This window comes from Natator depressus, chromosome 1, assembly GCF_965152275.1.
Source record: "Natator depressus isolate rNatDep1 chromosome 1, rNatDep2.hap1, whole genome shotgun sequence".
NCBI classification, from domain to species: domain Eukaryota; kingdom Metazoa; phylum Chordata; order Testudines; family Cheloniidae; genus Natator; species Natator depressus.
The window spans coordinates 28,520,716-28,538,817 of NC_134234.1; the positions used below are offsets into that span (position 1 = coordinate 28,520,716).

At 41.6% G+C, this 18,102-nt stretch overlaps 1 protein-coding gene across 5 annotated transcripts in view; it reads left to right on the forward strand.

Annotated features, from left to right (window-relative positions):
- Positions 1-18,102, forward strand: part of AMOTL1 (angiomotin like 1) — a 127,090-nt gene that overhangs the window by 103,836 nt on the left and 5,152 nt on the right. For all 5 annotated transcript variants that reach the window (XM_074956882.1, XM_074956889.1, XM_074956903.1 and 2 more), the window contains 4 exons: positions 6,082-6,272; positions 8,762-8,887; positions 14,497-14,723; positions 16,017-16,289. In XM_074956882.1, coding sequence (XP_074812983.1) covers positions 6,082-6,272; positions 8,762-8,887; positions 14,497-14,723; positions 16,017-16,289 — 817 coding nt within the window. The remainder of the gene's footprint in view (positions 1-6,081; positions 6,273-8,761; positions 8,888-14,496; positions 14,724-16,016; positions 16,290-18,102) is intronic.

Below are 18,102 nucleotides of genomic sequence, written 5' to 3' on the forward strand. Positions count from 1 at the left end.
ACTTGACACGTACCACATACTTTTTTCATTTTTTTAATCAGGACAGTCGTTTTTAACTATATCAAAGGTCACCCTGATGGAAATTTCTGGATTTTAGATGAATCCTTCACTTGGAAAAGCCTCTTCAGTGCTGACTTTAAATAGAGGATTATTTATTATTTCTCCACCATTTTTGCTTGATGGCGCTTGGCTCTCTCCAGATGCTGAATAGACACTAGTTACGGCTCCATAGTTAAGGTTGAGTGTAGTTTTGCACTGAAAGTAGGGATTCAACTGCTTTCATATCTATGGAGAATACAGTGTATCCTCCCCAAAATTGCTTTTCAAAAACTACCCTTTGCACCAGATCTGTTCAACAGGGAGGATAGGTGGTAAAAACTCTGTATGTGTGTACAGGTGCATGCAGAGGAATGTAGGGGTTGAAGGAGCGAGTGGGAAACGGGTGTGTGTGTCTGTGTGTGCAGGGGAATATGGAGGGCCTATGAGAAGGAGAAACTGGGATGTGTGTCCAGGGGAATATGGAGGGAGTGGGGAAGCTGGGGGGAGGATGCAGGAGAATGTGGGGGACAGGATGTAGGGGAAAAGTGGGGAATGTACTCCACTTTATTGTGTAGCTGTGGCAGGGCAAAGCAGCTGTAAACCCATCTGTACTGGTTAGTATGCTCTGGCTGATTTGTGCTGCTCCAGGGAGGTGTAAAGCAGCCAAAGCACACTGGTGAATCTGGCTACAAAAGGCTTAAAATAAATAAATAAATAAATAAATAAATATGATGTTTTAAGGTTGATATTACACATCTTCATGTCATTAGAAATATCGTAAGGCAACATTCTCTTTTGTTTCCTATTTACGGTTTAATGTATGAAAATTGTAATTAAAAAAACAAAACAAGGAAATTCGTAGACAAAAACAATGCTAATCTGAAGTTAGGTTTGAGAGTACATATATCAATCATTTAGGGTAAAACACATTACAGGAATGTTGCAGTTATCCCGCAAACAAGCCTTATAAACCTAGGAAATTCAGATTTCAGATTTCAGATTTTAACCTTACCATAATAAAAATATGGTATGGTATGGTATGGAAATGCAGAATTGGAGCACTCAAACAGCCTTTACTCTGCCTTGTGGTGAAACAATGAGTGGGGTGGGGTGGGGAAGGAAAGCAAAAAAAATCTAATGTGCTTCAAAAATCAATCTAATTTGGGACTAATCACTAAAATCCTTAGCTGTAATCATATGGTTATTGCATGATGTCACTAAAGAGCAGAGTTAAGGTCCTGAACTGGGACGAATGTAAGTAAGGAATGCATACGCTCTCCAGCCTTAACTTTGGCAATTCCAGACTCTTAAACACGTCACAATTCAACCGTATCATTTATAAAGCTTTGGGATTTGCACCTGCTGAGAATCTGACCCATAGTTTTTCTGATGGACTTTTACTGAAAATGCAAGTTACTATCAAACGGATCCTATAGAACCAAACACTCAAACAGCATTTAATAGCATTTTCGGTGTAACATGACATTGATTTGGTATATGGAAATACACGCACAAATTCAGAATAATTTACATGATTACAAAGGACCATTTCTTCTGCTACTCCAGTAAATTATTTATATATGGGTTAAAAACAAAATTGGATGGAGGTGCGGAGACATGGTTCTATGAATGCTTCCCGGGATCTCATGGGTTTTTTGGGGAGCTCTGCATACAAGTGTTTGAGCCTGTACTTTTATGCTTAGTTGAACTGTCTTAGCACAGTTACTCATCTAGATAAGTAACTGCCTCTCTCGCCTTCACTTATCACCATCTCCTCAAAACAAATCGTAATGTTATTTTGGGGAGTAGATTAGTTCATGACAAAGAAAAAGCATTGAAGAGTTTGCAGAGAGAATTCCCAGCTGGCAGCTAGCACTGAGATCAGAACATGTGACTATTGGCTGCTGAGGGTCAGCGAGTGGATATACTAGTGCATTAAGCCACCATTTGAGAAAAACAGCTGAAGGGTGTAAAAGGGAACATAACTGAGGCATGACATGTAGTTTTAACTTAGAAAGTTCACACATTTCCCACTGTCGAGAAACACTGCTGCTGCCAGAACCCTACTGGAATCAGGTCTTGTTATTGCTAAGACTTGTGGCAAATGGACACACTGCTACACAGTGTTGTTGCTTAAAAGCAAAGGACCTGATTCTGCTCTTAGCTACATGGGGGTAAATCAGAAGTAACTCCATTGACTTAAATGGAGTTATAACAGTGTAAAAACCAGTGTGAGAGGTGGATCAGGGCCCCAAAAGAGAAGATAGTTGCAGTTAAGTAACATTAAAAAAAAATCTTATTTTCAGTGTTTGAATATCAGAGAGCCACATCAGTCTGTAGTGTAATCAGAATGGGCTTCTGGATCAGGCACTGGACTTGGGTTCAGGGGATCTAGGGTCAATCTCTGGCTTTGCCACAGACTCTCTGTGTGACCTCACAAGTTGCTCAATCTCTTTGTGCCTCAATTTTCACCGGGAAGGTGGGAAATCTGCAAATATTTCTCTACTTCACAGGGATATTGGGGGGATAAAAGCATAAATACTGGGCAGGCTACTATAGTTAGTGGCTTGGAATTGTAATTAGCATCATGTTTAAAGTGTCGTAATTCTGGAACACCTTTTCCCTTCAGATTTTCACTTCAAAAAATTGCCTTGGCCTCCCAGCTAACCTGCTGGGTTTGAGGGGAGGCTGGTATGAATGTTTGGGTTATTTTTTAATTAGAGAGGGGGCCAAAACCAGGTTTATGATGAACAACTAGCTCTAATTGTAACTGTGGGGTGAGTCCCATCACTCCATAAAATGACACCTTATATCCATGTATCACAGTCATATCTACGGAATATTGAGTCATGCCAAATAAAATAGACTTTTACTACTTTTTACCCCAGTGAGCTTTATAGACCCAGTCCACCTGGGAGAGAATGAGCTGGATTTTATTCTGGCTCAGGCACCATCAACAGAATTATTAGCTAAATTCCAAATGGCCATTCTTTATTGTTGATGATGCATGTATCCGGGAAAAAAGGACCTCTTAACTTGATATTCCAGGTTGAGTTTACGGGGTTGGCATTTATTTTGATCTGAAATTAATAAGACACTCTACACATGGAGTTTCAGGGTACAATTTTTACAGAGTGGAATTGCTCTGTAAAAATATGGTCATACCTTCCAGGACTGACATTATCTGAAGCATAACTGATGTTTTTGTTGGTGAAGCATCACAACAGTTGCCCCCAAAGGATTGTTCCATAATGGATTGTTCCAGAAAACTTCTTCCAAAAAAGTCAGTTTTACCCCAAAGCCAAAGTCTTCTCCTACATTCCCAAGTCATGTTTTCTGTCATCAAGAGGAAAGGTTCCCAAACGAAGAAATAGAGGCTGTCCTATTTTGTGACATGAATTCCAGAGAATGGAAATGTAGGTTACATGGTAACCCCTGAGTTCATGGTGTTGATGCAACACATAGGGCCTGCCTTGCCCTGGGCAGCTTGTGATGTGGCAAAGTTGACAAACAGGGGTGTGCACAAGATAGTTTCCTCATCTCTGACACAATCTTATGTGCCACTAAGTGCAGCAACTCTTATACTTTATAAAACACTTCCATAATGTCTACTCTCTGAAGGTCTCAGAGAACTTTACAACCCTTAATTCTCACACCATCCCCTATGGTTAGGTAACTATTGTTATCCCCATTTTAGGTACAGGGAGGTTAAGTAATTTGCTTAAGGTCTTACTTTCACTGTTCCATACAGAGTTCCTGTGGGAGCTGAAAACCAGCGTTTTGCTCAGTTTCAAACCAGGGACTTTTTGCATGCTAGATAAACACACGAACTGCTACACTACAGAAACCACCTCCTAAGATCGTGTGGGAGACCCAGGAATAGAGCCAAGGTCTTTTAACTCCCCATCCTCTGCATTAGCTTCCCTGCTTTGGATAAACAGTTTTCTATTCTATCGGGTTCTTTCATCCACTGTGTCCATTTTGCTTATCTTATAACTCTGAAATTTCAAAAGATGATGCCAAATGAGATAATGCGTAAACAAACATCAGTGTTATCCATAACATAAAAAAGCTTTATCCACATTCATGGATTGATTTCTGTATCTCCTGATGATGCTGATCATGGAAGTGCCATTAATGTGCTACGTGCAGTAGAGGTACTGTAGCTGGTATTAAGAATGCTCTATAAACTCATATGTTTAGGGGAGTCGGACAGTCTGAAACTGGTGCTTAAGAAGCCATAGTAGATACATGGGGCCAGATCCCCAGCTGCTGTAAATTGGCATAGATCTCTGGCCCATAATAGTGGCCAAGTGCCATTTAATTTAGCATGCTATATTGTTTTGCTTCTGGGTTATATTTAACTATTTCCGATTCCCCTACACATGTTGGACACTCTCTCCATGCATGAGAGAAGTGTGACAAAGTGTCAGCAAAAGAGGTATTTTAATGCTAGGTTTGGAGTATCCCACGATGCCCTTGCATTCCAGGAGGAGCAGCAGGAACCCTAGTTCTGTCAGCCTGGTTCAGCATCCCACGGAATATGTGATGGCCACAGTGAGCATCTGGAAAGCCAGTCCTGCCAGCACATTTGTCAAATGTAATAACAATGGAACACAACCTTTGCTTGCATTGCACCTTTCCTACAAACTGCACCCCCCAGCTGCTTGGCAGTGCAAGACAGCAGCCATTAGAGAGGTAAAAGACAAAGGGTGGGACTTTTTAAAGTGCTCCATGTAGGCGCTGTAAAAGTCCCTGGTAAAACTCCCGTTAACTTCCATGGAAGCAGATTTAGGCCAACTCTGAGCTCTTTAGAAAATCCCACCCCACATTTTCAAACTCAGGTTTGAAACTTTAACTAACTAAACTCTTACTTTAGGCCCCAAGGCCCAGATTCTCAAAGGTATTTAAGGACCTAATTCCCACTGAAAGGAATGGGAGTTAGGCGCTTAAGTACCTTTGACGATGTGGACCCAAATCCATATTTAGGTACCTGTTTAAGTGGATGGATTTTCAAGTGTGTTCAGAACTCTCCACTCCCACTGCCTTCATTTGGATTTGCAAGTACTCAGCACCTCTGAAAAGCTGGCCTCTGATGTAGGTGCCCTAACTTGAGGCTGCCAGGTTTGAAAATGCCAGCTTAAAAGACAGCAGGAGGAGAGAAAAATGAAGGAGCCTGGACATGGCGGATGAGAGATTTGAAAAAAGATTGCAGGCCAATAAGGGAGAGAGACTCCGGCAGGCTCTCTCAGACAAGGCTGATCTCTTGCACAGACAGCATGGAGATTACTTGAAGGAACTGAGGAAAGAAGGGAAAGGGGCATAGAGACAAGAAGTCAGAACCCTGTGCAGTCCGTGTGCTGTTTCAGCTCCCACGCATGCTGTAATAGGCAGCAGACATGCTGTCTCTACTAGCCTATTTCACAATTCCATTGCTTTTTCAGCAATCCATCAAGTATGTTATATGGGCAGATGTATGCCTGGGATAGCAGCTCAATTCTTTCACTAGCTCATGCAGTATATGCATGTGCGCGGGTGAGCAGCCAGCTCAATCAGCCCATGAGGTATTAACACTCCACGGTGCAGAGCTGGACTGCTCCACCCCGTGAGGAGTGTGCCTGCTATGGTGGGACCACCAGTTCTTTTAGCCTCTTTCAACATCTTTTAGCCCTCAGTCAGTCACCTTCAGGAACTTGGGGAGGACCCCACCTTCAGCTGGAAGTTTTACACACGCCATCTGTAGCCTTGCCTCCTTTGCTAAGCAATAAACCAGCTTTCCTGATGCTGTTGAGTTGCTAGGGACAGTTTCTAGAGCAAACTTGCATCTCACTGGTTGTAGGCAATAACTATTGGGTCACGCTTTGACAAGGAGCCCTATTTAAGCTCTGATCACCAGGGTGGCTACTGATTCAGCAACAGGCCACCCAAAAGGTTGAAAGCCCCTGGGTTTGTTTTGCAGAAGATTTTGTAGAAGAGGTGCCTGCAGCTCTCGTGTTGGTGCAGGCTGAATATCTTTCGTTGTTTCCCTCTCCCCAACTCCAGAGACAGGGGAACTACCAGGCCGAAAGCCTGCCAGAACACAATGCCCCAGCACTGATGGAGCTAGTGCGGGAAAAGGAGGAGAGGATTCTGGCTCTGGAAGCTGACATGACCAAGTGGGAGCAGAAGTATCTAGAGGAGAGCACAATCAGGCACTTTGCCATGAATGCAGCAGCCACAGCGGCAACAGAAAGGTAAGATCATATTGTTCTAGGCAGTCAGCAATACACTCAATCAAATGAGGCTTTGTATAGTAAAAAGAAGTGGGTGTTTTCTTAGGGACAAATCTGGCGTGGTTTATCCAGTCATGTGGTCCCATTCACCATAGCAAGACCATGAGGCCTTGCCATTCCGGGTCAGGATCAATGGTTCATCAAGGCCAGTGAACCAGCCTCCAGCAGTGTCCTATAGCTAGGGCCTTGTGTAAATCATGATTATTATTTTTTTTAGAAAATTCACAACAGCGTAAATGGCAAAGTATTGAATTTCATGGAGTTTGCACAGAATGAAGTTTACAAATAATGTTCATCAGTTTCAAGGACAGAAAATTCATTGACTATTGTTACTTGTAAAATTCATTCCATCCTTGAAATGGACTTTGCTGTAGACTTTTACCTTTTAAAAAAATATTTTAAAATTACAGTTTGAAGGCATTTTCACAACTTCCATGCCCTCCAGGAAATCGTGATTTACACAGGGTCCTACTATAACTGTTTCATCAAAGGAAGGCAGAAGTTTTCCTTAATAAACCTGGTTTAATGTACTTGGCATGTGTGGGGAAGGAGAGGGAATTTTTCTCCATAGTATTAAGGGCTCACAAAGGAATTTCCCTCCATTTACTGCCAGATACTATCAAGTATTTCACATAGACCCAGGCATTTTAATTACCCAAAAAATGAGTGTATTCACTGGGGGCTTGATTTTCAGAGAGGTATGTCATGGGGCGCACCACTCACTGCCTGACTGCCTTCTGGTACTCTGGGGATTAGCTTGAGGCAGACAACCCCCCGTCCACGGTTTGCACACCGTCACCCTGTCCACCTGGAGCTCCTCTCACAGCATCCTCTTCATGGCTCGGCCCTGTGGCTGTGTCACAGGTTACCATCCCCCTCCCGGGGGAGGTTTAGCTCCTTCTCTCGCTCACTGCCTCAGTGCCACTTGCCCAGTGGCTGGTAGGGGAACCCAGGCCCACGCTCTTCTCTAGGTTCCATCCCAGGGACCCTCAGTTTAGCAATCTGGGCCTTCTCTCTCTGGCCTCACTGCTCTATCCCAGGGCTTCTTCCTACTGTTGGTTCCCCTTTTCTTCATAGGCCTACCAGTTCCCCAACACCTCCTTCCTCTTCCCAGGTAGTGTCTGCAGTCTCCACTCATTCCTCCCTTTCTCCTGGGGGTGTCTGCCTTTTTTCCCAGTAGCCCCTTCTGCTTCAGCTCTTAGCCTTTATAGACCCTGCCTATTCCGACCCAGCTGAGCTTCCTTAATCAGCTGCCTAAGGGGTTAATTGGCACATCTGGCCTGCATTAAACCCTGCAAGGTGAGCATGGGGTAGTCACCCTATCACAATGCAAAGTACCCACAACTCCTGTTGACTTCAGCTAGACTTGTGGGTGTTCAGCACCTTTTCAAATCAGGCCGTTTGTGTCTTCAGAATAGGGTTTTTAATATTTCTGTCACAGGTAATACAAGGCATCGTCACTGATGTGTACTGGCATCTAAAATATCATAATTAAAAGGACCCTATCAAATATTTTAGATCCTAAACGTAGGTATGACTTTATAAAAAAATGTAAAATAAAAAACAACAAAACCCAGGTTTGCAAAATTTCACATAAAATACGTTTTTTAATCAATTATATATCTTTCTTTATATAAATGTTTTTTTGAAAATTTTCCCCTATGGCTTTGGAAACCCAAACATACTAGCTTTTTGCTAGTGTATGAGAACCAGAAAGTGAAACTTAACTTGAAACAGGAAATTAACTTGATCTATCTCATTTTCTCATCCAGCATTGAAGTGCAGAAGCAAACAGCAAATTAGATTTAATGTGCTGACTCTTGTGATTTTCTTTCAACCTTCACATTATTTGGTATTTTTCTTAAAGCCCCAGCACACAGAACCAAGTGATTACATGAGAATCTCTGCTTTCATTAATTTTTTAAATTTTTTTCTAGCCCTTATGATTGTACAGGAAAACATGAAACATGATTCAAGTGTATTTCAAAGGCTCAGAAACCTGAGGGGAGTTAAAAACAATCCACAGTTCATTTATTTATTATTTATATCACCAGCTAAGGATTTATTGTTTAATATACTGCACCAGGTCTTCAACTGATGTAAATCAACATAGGTTCATTGAACCCAAGAGAGCTGAGCTGTTTTAGACTGGCAGAGGATCTGGTCCATTATTTTTATCTTGACAGTGTCCTTTAATTTTAATTCATTTTAGAACATGAGATTTCACCTCCAATTTGTTCCCTCCCACCTTTTGTTGTATTTTCAGAAATCCTCATTTCACTGGAATATTACACCCTCCAAATATAGCTGTAGATTTCCATTGTAACGTGAATAGTGAAAAAACAGTTGTTTGTATCAAGAGTTTGTATCAAAATGCCTGTTTGTATCAAAAGAGGCCTTTTATTGAACCAAGTGACACTAAAAGGTGTGGCTGTGTCTTGTGTTGCTAGGGATACCTCAGTCATTAACCACTCGCGGAATGGCAGCTACAACGAGAACTCCCTGGAGGTTCGAATATGGCAGGAAGAGGAGGAGATTGTTCAAGCCAATCGGAGGTGTCAGGACATGGAATACACGTAACGGACAGCTTTAAATACTTACCGCGGGATTTGTGCTAAAGGTCTTATCATGAGATCCATAGCGTCCTAACTGCTTGGATCCTTGGATAAGCTAGCCCACGCGTCATTTAGCCCTTCGCATGCCAATAGGCCCATTCTAAAAAGAGGGATTTTGCTTCAGTTTGTCTTCTAGTCATTTCACTCTTCAGCTATTAAAAGACAGGGATTAGGTTCTGCCTCCTCCCCTCCCTGGATTTAAACCTTCTTCACATAATAGAGAGACCTTAAAAACGGATGGCTTCCTTACTAGAAAAAGGAGGTTGGCATGAGCTTGCATGATCTCACTCAAAATTCTGACTTTTTAAAGCAAGACTCTCTAGTAGCCAATGCTTTAAATATGACTTCATTGCTGCCCAACCAAAAAGGTGTGTGTATGTATCTGATATCTCTCTGAGTTATATGAAAGGTACCATGGCAAGTAGGGACAAACCTTCAAAACTGAACAGCTGAAGTTGAACCCACACAAAAATGCATACACAAGTATGGGGATGGACTTCACCTGAGTAAGGAGGGAAATAGACTTCTAGGATGGAGGATGTTACAACTGGTCAAGAGAGCTTTAAACTAGGAATCTGGGGGAGATGGTTGGGAGATGTCCAGGTAATCTCCACACCGGATTTTAACACTGAGAGGGAAGAAAACGAAGTAAGAGAGGATACAGTCGTGGGTAGGAGAATGGACATAAGGAGGAAGGGTAGTGTACATACCAGTCTAATAGGTGATACTGGCGGTAGAATGTCTGTGCCTAATCGGGTAAAGAATGTAAGCAAGGCCAAATGGCAAAAATTAAGATGTTTGTACACTAATGCGAGGAGCCTAGGTAACAAAATGGAGGAACGAGAGCTACTGGTGCAGGAAGAGAAACCAGATATTATAGGGATAACAGAAACATGGTGGAATAGTAGTCATGACTGGACTACAGGTACTGAAGGGTATGTGCTGTTTAGGAAAGACAGAAATAAAGGTAAAGGTGGTGGAGTAGCATTGTATATCAATGATGAGGTAGAATGTAAAGAAATAAGAAGCGATGGAATGGATAAGACAGAGTCTGTCTGGGCAAAAATCACATTGGGGAAGAAAGCTACTAGAGCCTCCCCTGGGATAGTGCTTGGGGTGTTCTATAGACTACTGGGATCTGATCTGGATATGGATAGAGACCTCTTTAATGTTTTTGATGAAGTAAATACTAATGGGAATTGTGTGATCGTGGGAGACTTTAACTTCCCAGATATAGACTGGAGGACAAGTGCTAGTAATAATAATAGGGCTCAGATTTTCCAGGATGTGATAGCTGATGGATTTCTTCACCAAGTAGTTGCTGAACCAACAAGAGGGGATGCCATTTTAGATTTGGTTTTGGTGAGTAGTGAGGACCTCATAGAAGAAATGGTTGTAGGGGACAGCCTTGGTTCGAGTGATCATGAGCTAATTCAGTTCAAACTAAATGGAAGGATAAACAAAAATAGATCTGTGACTAGGGTTTTTGATTTCAAAAGAGCTAACTTTAAAAAATTGAGGAAATTAGTTAAGGAAGTGGATTGGACTGAAGAACTTGTGGATCTAAAGGTGGAGGAGGCCTGGAATTACTTCAAGTCAAAGTTGCAGAAACTGTCAGAAGCCTGCATCCCAAGAAAGGGGGGAAAGTTCATAGGCAGGAGTTGTAGACCAAGCTGGATGAGCAAGCATCTTAGAGAGGTGATTAAGAAAAAGCAAAAAGCCTACAAGGAGTGGAAGATGGGAGGGATCAGCAACGAAAGCTACCTTATTGAGGTCAGAACATGTAGGGATAAAGTGAGAAAGGCCAAAAGCCATGTAGAGTTGGACCTTGCAAAGGGAATTAAAACCAATAGTAAAAGGTTCTATAGCCATATAAATAAGAAGAAAACAAAGAAAGAAGAAGTGGGACTGCTAAACACTGAGGATGGAGGGGAGGTTAAGAATAATTTAGGCATGGCCCAATATCTAAACAAATACTTTGCCTCAGTCTTTAATGAGGCTAATGAGGAGCTTAGGGATAATGGTAGGGTGACAAATGGGAATGAGGATATGGAGGTAGATATTACCACATCCGAGGTAGAAGCCAAACTTGAACAGCTTAATGGGACTAAATCAGGGGGCCCAGATAATCTTCATCCAAGAATATTAAAGGAACTGGCACATGAAATTGCAAGCCCATTAGGAAAAATTTTTAATGAATCTGTAAACTCAGGGGTGGTACCGTATGACTGGAGAATTGCTAACATAGTTCCTATTTTTAAGAAAGGAAAAAAAGGTGATCCGGGTAACTACAGGCCTGTTAGTTTGACATCTGTAGTATGCAAGGTCTTGGAAAAAAATTTGAAGAAGAAAGTAGTTAAGGACATTGAGGTCAATGGTAATTGGGACAAAATACAACATGGTTTTACAAAAGATAGATCATGTCAATCCAGCCTGATCTCCTTCTTTGAGAAGGTAACAGATTTTTTAGACAAAGGAAATGCAGTGGATCTAATTTACCTCGATTTCAGTAAGGCATCTGATGCGGTTCCACATGGGGAATTATTAGCTAAATTGGAAAAGATGGGGATAAATATGAAAATTGAAAGGTGGATAAGGAACTGGTTAAAGGGGAGACTACAACGGGTCACACTGAAAGGTGAACTGTCAGGCTAGAAGGAGGTTACTAGTGGAGTTCCTCAGGGATTAGTTTTGGGACCAATCTTATTTAATCTTTTTATTACTGACCTTGGCACAAAAAGTGGGAGTGTGCTAATAAAGTTTGCGGATGACACAAAGCTGGGAGGTATTGCCAATACAGAGAAGGACCGGGATATTATACAGGAAGTTCTGGATGACCGTGTAAACTGGAGTAATAGTAATAGGATGAAACTTAATAGTGAAAAGTGCAAGGTCATGCATTTAGGGATTAATAACAGAATTTTTGTTATAAACTGGGGACGCATCACTTGAAAGTAACAGAGGAGGAGAAGGACCTTGGAGTATTGGTTGATCACAGGATGACTATGAGCCGCCAGTGTGATATGGCCGTGAAAAAACTAATACGGTCTTGGGATGCATCAGGAGAGGTATTTCCAGTAGAGATAAGGAGGTGTTAGTACCATTATACAAGGCACTGGTGAGACCTCATCTGGAATACTGCGTGCAGTTCTGGTCTCCCATGTTTAAGAAAGATGAATTCAGACTGGAACAGGTACAGAGAAGGGCTACTAGGATGATCCGAGGAATGGAAAACTTATCTTATGAAAGGAGACTCAAAGAGCTTGGCTTGTTTAGCCTAACCAAAAGAAGGCTGAGAGGAGATATGATTGCTCTCTATAAATATATCAGAGGGATAAATACCACAGAGGGAGAATTATTTAAACTCAGTACCAATGTGGACACAAGAACGAATGGATATAAACTGACCATCAGGAAGTTTAGACTTGAAATTAGACGAAGGTTTCTGACAGTCAGAAGAGTGAAGTTCTGGAACAGCCTTCCCAGGGAAGCAGTGGGGGCACTAAGCTTGATAAGTTTATGGAAGGGATGATATGATGGGATAGCCTAATTTTGTCAATTAATTGATCTTCAACTATTAGCGGTAGATACGCCCAATGGTCTGTGATGGGATGTTAGATGGGGTGGGATCTGAGTTACTCCAGAGAATTCTTTCCTGGGTGTCTGGCTGGTGAGTCTTGCCCACATGCTCAGGGTTTAGGTGATCGCCATATATGGGCTCAGGAAGGAATTTTCCTCCAGGGCAGATTGGCAGAGGCCCTGGGGGGTTTTTCGCCTTCCTCTGCAGCGTGGGGCACGGGTCACTTGCTGGAGGATTCTCTGCACCTCGAAGTCTTTAAACAGTGATTTGAGGACTTCAATAGCTCAGACATAGGTTAGAGGTTTGTTACAGGAGTGGGCGGGTGAGATGCTATGGCCTGCGTTGTGCAGGAGGTCAGACTAGACGATCATAATGGTCCCTTCTCACCTTAAAGTCTATGATTCTATGTTGATAAATTGGAAAGGGTCCAGAGAAAAGCCACAAGAATGATTAAAGGATTAGAAAACATGCCTTATAGTGATAGACGCAAGGAACTCAATCTATTTACCTTAACAAAGAGAAGGTTACGGGTTGACTTGATCACGATTTATAAATAGTTGGTCCTTCCTGGCATGGAATCTGTGAAAGCAGGAGTTGGTACAGAACCTGTCTATGCACACGCAAGTGCCCATTTGCACATGCAGTTTTCCCATTTTGAGCATGCAAATGCAAATATGTATGTAGCACGTCCAATTACTTGTTTGCTAGAGCTGCTCAAAAAATTTGTAATCAAAACTTTTTTTTATTAAAAATGTTTTTTTGACTAAACAGCAAATTTTTTTGAGAAAATTTCTGTTTTCATAGATATTTCCCAGGTTTTGTTGAAAAGCAAAAAGAAGCCAAATAAAATTCTGACAAAAAATTTCATGTTCTTCAAATTTTTTTTCAGAAAATAAAAATATAATTTAACCGGTTCTGTGTTTTTCATCTTATAGACATGTGCATGCATACACACACACAGAGGACTTGAAATCAGTGGGAATTTTGCCATTGACTTCTTTAAGAGATGGATCAGGATTTTATGTTGCAAGTGCAAATTAGGCACTCCATTTTGAAAATGACAGCCTTAAAGTTTCCACCTCCCTTATGTGTTTATTTAGACCATATGTGACATTTCTTTTTTAAAACCCTCCCAAAAAACATCTGCTGTATTTGGCTATATTTCATAAGACATGATTTTCATTTGACTGGCATTTTAATTAGTTAGTTCAAACCTTTTCAGTTTGATTCAGTCTTAAATTCCCCACCGCCATGTTTCCACAGCCTATTCTCAAATAATTGATTCTTTATCATCTTAAAACACTTTCAGGGTCTATAGAAGAAAGCTGTTGGGGCTTCCAGTTAGTTGGAAAACACAGACCATTAGTTGTTTTCACTGCTTTCAACAGAAACTAAGGGCCCAATCCAATGCTCACTGAAGGCAATGGAAGTTTCTTTCATTTATTTCAGTGGCAGTTGGTATGGGCCCTCAGAGATTTGGGCAAGATAATTTAATTATTAAAATCTTTATTTCAATCTATTATAGGGCCAGCTCCTGAGGTTTTTACGCAATTTTAATTCAGTCTACCTTGATTCAGACAAAACTCCCCAATGGCAGTCTGCCACAGTAAAGAACTCAGGATTTAGCCCAGAAGTATTATGGGGCAAAGAAAATTGCTCCTTTACCTATCTGAATGATCCCATCAGTCCACAGCATCTTTAGGACTATTTTTCAGATTATTCTTGCTAGTTTATTGAAGTAATATCAATGGATCAGCTTAATTTAAATCTATTTAATCTTACAAAAAGATTGTAATAGCAGGAAATATTACCCAGTTAAGCTGTGCAATTGCCCTCAAAGGAAATGGTGGAAATTTCATTGTTTGAGTTGCTTAAAACTGGAAGGGGTAAAGCAGCAGAGAATGTACTACAGGGAAAAGGCAGCAGTGGAATAGCTGTGATCGAGAAGTTATTTTCCATCTTTGTAAGCAGAACATTCATATTTTGGCAGGATAAAGAATCTGCATGCGAAAATAATTGAGAAAGATGCCATGATCAAGGTCCTTCAGCAGCGTTTGCGGAAGGATGCTGGGAAAACAGACAGCACAAGTTTACGGCCTGCTCGATCGGTCCCGTCCATCGCTGCAGCAACGGGTGCGCATTCCCGCCAGACCTCTCTCACCAGCAATCAGATAGCTGAGGAAAAGAAGGAGGAGAAGACCTGGAAAGGAAGCATAGGTGAGCACCAATTTGAGTGAAACATTGGCAGTGCAAAGGGTTTCAGTGAGAGGACGGCTTAACAAGTAAAATCTGTCTGTGGCCAGAATAAGACTTTGAGGGTCAGCTTTGAAAGTGTGATTGGCCACTTTCCACAAACAGTTTGAGCCACCACCCTGTGTGTTCAGGCACAGCTGTACTCGCCTGACAGTCATACCCAGAGGAATGCAGGCAATGTATGCATATTTCATGGGAATCAAACCTACTCTGGGCTAGGAAAAGTTGCATTAAACTAGAGAGCAGACAGCACTTTGGATAGGAATTTGCAATGTAATAAGGCAGGAAAAAAAAGAAGGCATGCCATTTTGGGCTGTGTGCAAAAAGGCATTGCAATCCAGCAATAGCCCCTCTCTACACGGCACTCCTGAGACAGCAATTTCAGAATGCTGTGTTCAGTGTGCTTGGTGTCAGAACAATGTAGGCAAACGAGAGGGGGTTCAGAGAAGAGCGATTGTTCTGAGAGGACTGATGTATCAGATGAGGTAAAAATGACTGAATCTGTACACCTTGAGGAAATAGTTTCTGAGAGTGTCATGGCAACAACATGAACACCAAAGAAGAAGAAGAACAGTGCAGAATATAATGAGTGGTAATGGGATCAAAGGAAGGGTCTTGTGCTTTTACCTACACATACAGGCTGCGGGAAGCAAATATGCATGGGACTGAGTGGGAGCGTGAAAGACTGGCAATAGAATCTTCAATGTATGCTCGTCCCCTCCCGGGTAGCCTTCAGCAGCTCCTCTATCCCAACTCCGCAAGGTTGGGCCTCCATGGCTTTGGGGAACGATGGAAGGGGTGCATAGCAACGGCTGTATGAGGCGCACTTTACTCTTAACCAGTCAGCTGTGCTCCTTTGAGAACCATGGGAGGAAGGAGAAGTTGGGTGGCACCAGAGTGGGGCCAGCACACCACTGAGAATATGTGCTGAGTGTCCAAATTCCTCATCCCTGAGGTGAATCGCACACCATTCCAGAGCTCTCTTTTCGCTCTAGGGGGTTTTATCATGGACTCAAGAGAAGGGACCTTTTAAGCTGACTATTAGGAAAATCTTCCTGATAGTGAGATCTAGGAGGCTGTCTCTCAGGGGGAGCCTCCCCAGCTGAGTAGTGGTCCCCTCATTAGTGGATATATTTAAAACTACCCTGCACCAAAGCCCTGGAGAACAATCCTTCCCTGGGAGGAGGCTGGGCTGGGGGACCTAGCAGGGCTTCTCCATCTCTGATTTTACTAACATGATCGTTATTGTGTTTTTAGGGTTGCTGTTAGGGAAGAATCATCACGACCATTCATCAATCCCTGCACTGCCTCCCCTACCTCCCTCTTTGTCCTGTGCAGCCGCCTCGTTGCCAGTCAGCGCCTCCCATGCTAAAACAGGCAGCAAAGACAGCAGCACTCAGACTGACAAAAGCTCTGAGCTTTTCTGGCCAAACACTGCTTCTTTCCCAGGCAGGGGAAGGCTAAGCACCACCCCATCAAACAGCCCTGCCCTGAGACACACAGGAGCCAAAGGCACTAGAGATAAACTAGGTAAGTGATTCCAACCTTCATGGTACAATCAGTGCATTGATATTATGGTGACTTACGCTATATAGGTGCCTGAGACAAATATAATTATAGAGAGACAATACTTCTTAGATGGATGAATAAATTGTTGCTGGTTATTATCTCAAGACAATCAAAAGCATTCTTTAAGTCAAATTTAAGAGAGAGATGTGTGCAAAACCACCTGCTTTGGCCTTGCAAACTTTCCTATGCAGAGCTTAGATTTTTTTTTACCAGTTTTCATCAAGTTCCATTAATTTGCTGAAGGGGGAAATTTCAGCATGTACAGTTATTTGTGGTGCCAAAAGTGACATTCCATCCTGGAACTGGTCACAACATTTCTCACCTTGGATACATTCCACATTTGTTCCCACATTCAGACAAACATTTTGTTGGAGAATTTTCCCAGTTTAAACTATTTTGGGGGGGAAGAAATCATTTGTTTCATATTTTTATGAAAACTCATGGGAAAAGTGAGCCGAAAACACAGAATGGTTTACTTTTGTGTGAAAACTAGGGAAATTTGATTTAGAAATAATTTTTGACGGATGGGGACTGTTTCCATACACTCCTAGTTAGAGGAGACATTTGTTTTAAAAACATTATTTTAGAAAAAGACTGTTTCCCACACAATCTTTTATTCCCCATGAAAAGAAATCCATTGCTGTTAATTGAAAGAGGTGCAGTCAAGTAATTTAAACCCTAAATTTAGACTTCAGGAAGGGAAATAAGATGGGTGTAGAGTTGTGTTTTCAGCCTTTAGATACTCTTGTGATGGGGGCAATAGACAGATAGATAAAATACATGGATTACAATAGTATCTTGGACTAATTTTTCAAAATGCTATACGAGTAGAACTGTTTTCACAGATAAAGAAAAAGAATAAAAACAACTTAAAAAATATTTAGGGATTCTATACTCAGTTATGTCACTATAGATCCACAGTAGCTGCTCTGAGAAGCTTCCCCAAATAATGGTAAAGCCTACAGCATATTGACATTTTCCAAATTTCAGTTTTTCAGTGAAAGTTGGGATTTTGATGCCCAACTTGAGACTCCTTAAAGGGGGCGAAGCTGAGCCACCCTCCTTCTAAAAATCAGGCCTCTTCAAGGTGTCCAAAATCACAAGTCTCTTGAAAATCTTGGCCAGTATGTTTTCCAAAATTCAGCTCTGGGGTTTAGTTCAAGCCCATTTTCAATTAACAATGAATTAAACTTTTAAACTACTCTGTGCTTTAATGATCTAAAAGATTCTTTCTGCTTTAAGAATCTGAGGATTCTTACGGTGATACGGCAGTTTCAGTATCTAGGTAGGCATTTATTGTGTTTATTAGCAACACAGGGGAAGAAACATTGTTAAATGTCATTTTTATCTTTACCATGTCCCTTTAATTCACATTGTGTCCAATCCTACATTCTTTGCATGCTAATTAACCTACTAACGTCAGTTGGATTCCTTTGGTGCACCAGGAATTCAGGGTCAGGTTCTACTATGAAATACACCCAAGCCCTTCTTGGTGCAAATCCAGTTTGCCACAGAGAACATCAGATGTTGCAAATGGAAGGAGTTATATTTTCAAATTGCAAAACTGAAACATAAAAATAAGAATTCTATCTCAGAGGGCATAAGTGACTGAGGAGTTGTTGCATCCTGGCAAACACCAGAGTAGCTGTCTCTGATGTCACTACCCCAGGGATGAATTTGGCCTTACATTATAAAAAAGTATTGTTAGAGATTTTCCCCAAAAAATAGTTTGCATTAGTTTTAGAGAATTTCTGGTGAATCTGGATTTCTCTCT